The 6276-nt window shown below is 38.5% G+C and overlaps 1 protein-coding gene across 50 annotated transcripts in view; it reads right to left on the bottom strand.

Annotated features, from left to right (window-relative positions):
• Window positions 1–1890: 1890 nt before the first annotated feature.
• The window catches only part of clasp2 (cytoplasmic linker associated protein 2), a 55788-nt gene continuing 51402 nt past the window's right edge, over window positions 1891–6276 (bottom strand). For all 50 annotated transcript variants that reach the window (XM_051871581.1, XM_051871598.1, XM_051871591.1 and 47 more), the window contains 6 exons: window positions 5880–6081; window positions 5596–5789; window positions 5373–5501; window positions 3908–4114; window positions 3056–3172; window positions 1891–2958 (listed from right to left, as the gene is read on the bottom strand). In XM_051871581.1, coding sequence (XP_051727541.1) covers window positions 2872–2958; window positions 3056–3172; window positions 3908–4114; window positions 5373–5501; window positions 5596–5789; window positions 5880–6081 — 936 coding nt within the window. In that variant the 3' untranslated portion in view covers window positions 1891–2871. The remainder of the gene's footprint in view (window positions 2959–3055; window positions 3173–3907; window positions 4115–5372; window positions 5502–5595; window positions 5790–5879; window positions 6082–6276) is intronic.

Raw genomic sequence — 6276 nt, 5'->3', positions numbered from 1 at the left:
CTTAAGACTGTGCCTTAAAGGTACAGTAAGCGATTTCTGAAAAACGCTGTTAAAAGTGGTTTGGACTGAGCACCAAAACACACTTGTAGCCAATCAGCAGTAAGGGGCGTGTCCACTCATTAGGGGCGAGGTGCCTGTGCTGCATAGACAGTTCATGGATTTAGGGGCGGGGCTATAAAGATGGGGGCGTGTTTGTTTTGGTAAATATCATCAGCATTTCTCAGAAATCGCTTACTGCACCTTTAAGAACTAATATGACCATCTCGCTGTTGGTTAGGAGTAGTGAGTCCTACTTTTAGGTATCAAATTAGACCACTTTGTTTTTATGTAACTTATTTAAAGTTATGAAGTGTCTTAAAGAAAAATATTTGATGACTAGCTTGTAAGACTAGTATTAGCAGTTTATGCAACCAGCCCCTGCGGCTGTTTTGCTGTGAAATTCTGTTGTGAAACAGGGATGGCCACTCAAGGACACATTCGGGTTGTTTTTAGGCTGATGTTGTTGTGCCAGTGGGCTGGACAGGAAGTCACACAGGCCTTTGAACATGATTGAGTTCTCTTAAACAGACCAACATCTTATGAACAAAGCAGCTTGGGTGTTTACGGTGAGAGTTTATTAGCAGCATCGTGAAACAGCTGGGAAACACTTGATTTATTTTGTTCACTGAGGGCATCAGTGTCCTTGAGAATGAAATTTCTATGCAAAGCAAACAATCTTGGAAACTTATAGATAGATAATTCTATGATGGCAATTATGTAGCAAGTTTATTTTTAGCGAGAGAAACAGGAAATAACAATAGTGTGACACCCAGTCCTATTTGAAAAAAAAAATTAAAATGGTGGCCAAATAAAACCATCAAAGGTCCAAAGGAGTACATGCTATTTCTCATTGCTGTTGACCTTACTACACTTTAATTGCTCGTTACAGACAACTAGAACAATTAGTTGTTTTAAGCATGTGCTAAAAGCACTTTTATATATTACAATCATTGCAAGTTGTTACAGTAACTAAGGCTTTGAGTCAAAAGTTGTGTTTTCTCTAGCAGTGATTTTGTGTTGGTTTCAAACAGTTCATTATCATACTTTTACTGTAGCTGTTGGGTAATAAGTGAACATAATAAAACACTGGTCTACAACTATATAATGAGGGTACATTCACACTCATGTCTTCAGGATAGTTTTTTTTTTTCCATAAATGTCATGTCAGGTCGGGGCAGGCTGTCAATTATCTTTTAAATATTATTAAATCTATATAATTTATTAGTATAATATTATATTTTTGCCGTTTCTTAAATAATAGTTTTGTTGTGGAACTGTTACTATTTCTTACTCAGAAATTGACTTTATAAAACTCTATATATTATTATTATTATTATTATTATATAAACTTGTATAAATTTATATATAGTAATATAACATTTTATATAATAAATTAATTGTATATAATTTGAAATTTTACCCAGAAAATATATTCAAATAGAAAATGGTTCTTTTAAATTGTAATAATATTTCACAATTGTATTGTTTTTACTGTATTTTGATCAAATAAATGCAGCCTGGGTGAGCAGAAGAGACTTATTGAAGATATTTTGAATATTTATTTATTTATTTTTTTCTCCATACAAAGAAAGTCAATGATGTCAAATGTTGTTCGGATCTGACCGAGTTTCATTATGGACAAAAAGTGGAAACATTCTTCAAAATATCATCTTTTAAAGGATTAGGTCATTTCAGTATTAAATTTCCTGATAATTTACTCACCCCCATGTATTCAAGATCTTCAGTCGAAAAGAAATGAAGGTTTTAAAACGCATTTTACCTTCATACATTTGTTGTATTTAGTTTCAAGGGACAGAGAGAGAAAAAAAAAAGTAAAAATGAGACAATTAGTTCATTACTGTACACTTTCTTTATTTTAATTTCATCGTTAGCACAGTTCTAGAAATGCAGCGGGAAGAAAGAGAACTTCCTCACGGGGGAGAAAGACCGACACTACAGGAAAGAAGTGACGAGACAGTTGCGGGATTTAGATGCGTAAATACATTTCTACAAATTTCCCATCAGAGAAGAATGACACTATGCTACTTAAAAGAATCCACACGCCCTCAGGACATCACAAGATATTCTTGAATATTCCTTTGTTAAGGTATATATAGATACATATTGCCTATGCGGTGTGGCCTCGCCGTGACGAGAATCTCGGGTGTGTGGGGCGACTGACGCGTGGCCCGGTAAGCCATGTATGCGACCAGATAAAAAGGTTCAGTTTAATTCATGACATGCATATAGCCAAGCAAAGTATGCCTTATAATAGAGCAAGCTGGACAAACTGCTCACTGTTATGAACTGATATGACCATTAATAATCAATAGTGAGCAATTAGGAACGTTAATGACACGTCACTCAGACCAAGAAGTTTTGAACTTCATCTTAAAAATCTGAGTTTCTCAAAAGCTCTTTGATAAAAAGAAATGATCTCCATGTTGCACAAAATGACACCCACAACTCTCTCTGCCTGGTTTCCGCCCTCCCCCAATGTTTTGCCTCTGACACACACACACACACACACGTACACACGATCTTCTCATTGACAAGGTGACAAAACTACAGAAGACCACCATCCGGTCTCTCAGACATGAACACAGAGCGATGGTGATCCTAGTTGGGAAGAAGAGTTTCAATCCGACGGCACTCCCACTGGAAGGTGACGTGGGGCCGGAGGAGGGTGTCCAGCAGTGTAGGTGCATGCGGCTTTGTGTATCTGTAGGCAAGCGGGTGTAGGTGTTTGTTTGTGTATGCATGTGAGTTAAAAAGCCAGCTAGGGTCCCCTGCACTAAGAGAGTGCTGTAGTTCTGAATAGTGACAGCACGGCTACAGGCCCTGCCCTCCCATATCTGAAGACTGGTCACCGCTGGAGCCGCTCTGCGCTCGCTTTATGTACAAATTCAACAGTTTCAGCTGTGAAGAGAGAGAGAATGTGCATGTTATGGATAACTCTATAAAGAGGAGTAAGGAGGAAAACAAAACAGACATTTTGCAAGAGGAAAGAGCTCACCTTGCTGCCGGACAGCTGGCTGAGGTGAGGTTTCAGATCCTCTCCGATGACGGCATAGATGGCCACAAGGCAAAATACACACGCTTTTCGTACACTGCTCTCAGAGTTATCATAACCCTGCAAAGGAGAGAAAATTATAATGAAAACATGCAGGGACCATCTTTAAAGTGTCCCTATTATGCTTTAAAGGTTCTCCTACAATAGATTTACATGCATCAAAGAACAAAAAACACTTTAATTTTCTCATAATATACACTGCAGCATCAGCTCTTTTCTCTTAGTGTCTGAAACAGTTCGATAAAGGATTTGATCTCTCTAAACCCCTCCTTTCTGAGAGCCTACTCTGCTCTGATTGGTCAGATGGCCCAGTCTGTTGTGATTGGTCGATCACTTACAGTGCGTGGCTGAAAACAAATGCTCATTACCATATTTTAGCTCCGGAGGCTTCCTCAGCACTTGATACACAGTGAAACGAACTGTAACGGTGGCGTCAGTTTTACTGTATCAATTCAAGCGCGAGTCTCATCCTTCAGAAGTGCAGCAAAGTTGATTTGCATTCGCAGCACAGAAAACGGTCTTCTCGACAACACGAACCAAACTCTTCCAGGCCTCAGCTATAACTACAATGTTTGAGGGCGGGGCAAAATAGACGTTCGCCGGCAGCCAATGAAGATTATGCAAATTTGTTACAAACCTATGAAGCTTCATGCAGGATTTTTTGTAGGATTCTTTCAAAAGAACAGCATTTATTTTCAAATGTCTTTGTCACTTTTGATCAATTTAATGCATTCTCGATGAATAAAAGTATAAATTTCTTCTTTCGAACGGTAGTATATAAAATACAGTATTTACCTGAATGAGCCCAGGGACAATCTCAGGGAGCATCTGAACGAGACCCTCTTTGGGCAGCCGGTCGATGACTTTGGTGAGCATCTTGATGGCAGCCAGGTTGATGGGGTAGTCTGCTGACTGGATGATGGGGCACAGCACCTTGATACACTGATCGGGACTTATTGAGGTCGCCAACATAGACGCCGCCTCTTCTGCAGCCCGCACCACCTGATACAGAGAGAACAGGACATTTTGTGCTTCAGTTTAGGTTTTGGGTTGTGATTGTCAGTCTTTCGTGCTTCACGTCTGTGTGAATTGTGATCTTGTGCATGTTTAAAGGTATATTTGACCCAAAGATGAAAATTCTATCCTCATTTACTTACCTTCATGTCGTTCCAAACTCATAAGGAAGACAAAATTTAGGTATTTTTAGTCAAATCTGAGAGATTTCTGTTCCTCCATTGAAAGTCTATTCACTCAAAACTCTGATGCTTCAAAACGTTCATCAAGAGATCATAAAATTATTTTTAATCCATTTCTTCTAAAGAGGCAAGATCGCTTTGATGATAATTTAGGCTTTTATTCACATATAAACACTGATCACAGAATATAAACAGATGCTCAAATGTACTTGTTTGACACACGAGAATGAACCTCTTTGGTTCCTGAGCTTCCATTTACCATATTTGAGTACTTTATGTAAGTTTGCTGATCTATGTTTATACAGTAGTGGCCAAAAGTGATGTCCGGAGAGGATATTTGTTTTTAATGACCCTACAAGTTTGATTGAACCATCAAAATATGGAGGAAAACATTTTAAATATGAGGGAAGAACAAATCACTAAACTTGGTTAAGATATTTATCTGACGAAATTATTTGGCAAAAAAAGGCTAACTACAGCTACAGGTTTTATTTTACAATGAAAAATAAAAGCACAGAAAAACAAAAAGCTCAGAAAAAAGCATACACTGACTAAACAATCAGTTATTAATGGATTTCTTTGGTTCTCTCTTGTTTTTGCATGTGTTCATAATTTCTTTGTATGACAGCCTGGACAAAAATGATGTTTGCACAAAGGTTTCATTGCATTATCACAAATAAAACTATTGACTCCAAGCACAACTAGCAATATGCTTACAAAATCTTTAACAAATTTTTAATAATATTTGAATAAAGGGTAAAATTTCATCACTTTTTGCCTCTACTGTATGTGAATAAAAGCCTAAATTAAATCAGTTCATCATATAAAGCAATCATGTCTCTTCAGAAGACTTGTTTTAATACGCTTGATTCATTTGGATTTATTTTAAGAACGTTTTAAACCAGAGTTTTGGGTGAATAGACCTTCAATAGAGGGACAGAAATCTCTCAGATTTCATTAAAAATATCTTCATTTGTGTTCTGAAGATGAACAAAAGTCTCCTGTTTGTGACGACATGAGTGTGAGTAAATAATGACAGAATTTTCTCTTTAGGGACGCCTGACCTCTTTGTGTGGGTCTTTATGTGCTTCCAGGGTCTTCATAATGGTGAGTTCTGCGTAGTTTTTAAAGCGCCACGGCTGCCTGTTCAGGATTTCCTTCAACACCCGTAGTGCTAATGCCCGAATGACATGCTGAGAGAGAAAAATAAAGATTAGCAAGTAAATTTAGTTGTCCTCATTACTCACATTAGTGTGTTTACAGCAGTGAGTGTATGTTTGCAATCACCTCTCCATCCCCAAGTGTTTCCAGCAGCAGCAGGAGGATGGTTTTGAAGTGCTCGTCCCAAACATGCAGTTGCGTTTCTCTGATCAGCCGCATTAGCTCACACAGCGCAGCTTTCCTCTCTTCCACACGCTCGCTGTGATTCGAGAGCTCCTTTAGGAGCTCAGCAACCACCTCAGACTGGTCCACACCACTGTCTGTAACACCATCAGCAGAAAGGAAGTCAGACCCACACACGTGTTTACAACATGCATACACTTTACCAAACAGTTACAGAAGTGCGTTACCATCAGTGAGGCACTCGCCATCCTGGTCTGCATCTTTCAGGCTTTTATTAAAAGGGGAGGAGCTGAAGGAGGAGTCAGAGTAGCTGACTGGCTGGTATTCCCTTGTTGGGCGGGGACTCGAGGAGAGGAGCGGCATAGTATTTAGCAGAGACGTCTTGTTATCCAGTGCTGTCCGACCAGAGTCTGTGGTTTGCTCACAACCCTGTAAAGAGACACATTCGTAATACATTCACACATCAGTGATTTGCTTTTAGATTTCGGTGTATTTTATAATCTTATTACACGGCTTGATTCTAACTGGCCAATCACAGCAGAGAAAAGTCAAACGTTTTATATAATGAGATTTGAGAATAAGATTTCTATTTAGCTTGATTTATTTTAGATTCAGTTTTAGTTA

Source organism: Ctenopharyngodon idella, chromosome 19 (genome assembly GCF_019924925.1).
Source record: "Ctenopharyngodon idella isolate HZGC_01 chromosome 19, HZGC01, whole genome shotgun sequence".
Taxonomy (NCBI): Eukaryota; Metazoa; Chordata; class Actinopteri; order Cypriniformes; family Xenocyprididae; genus Ctenopharyngodon; species Ctenopharyngodon idella.
This window is presented reverse-complemented; position numbering and strand designations above follow the sequence as displayed.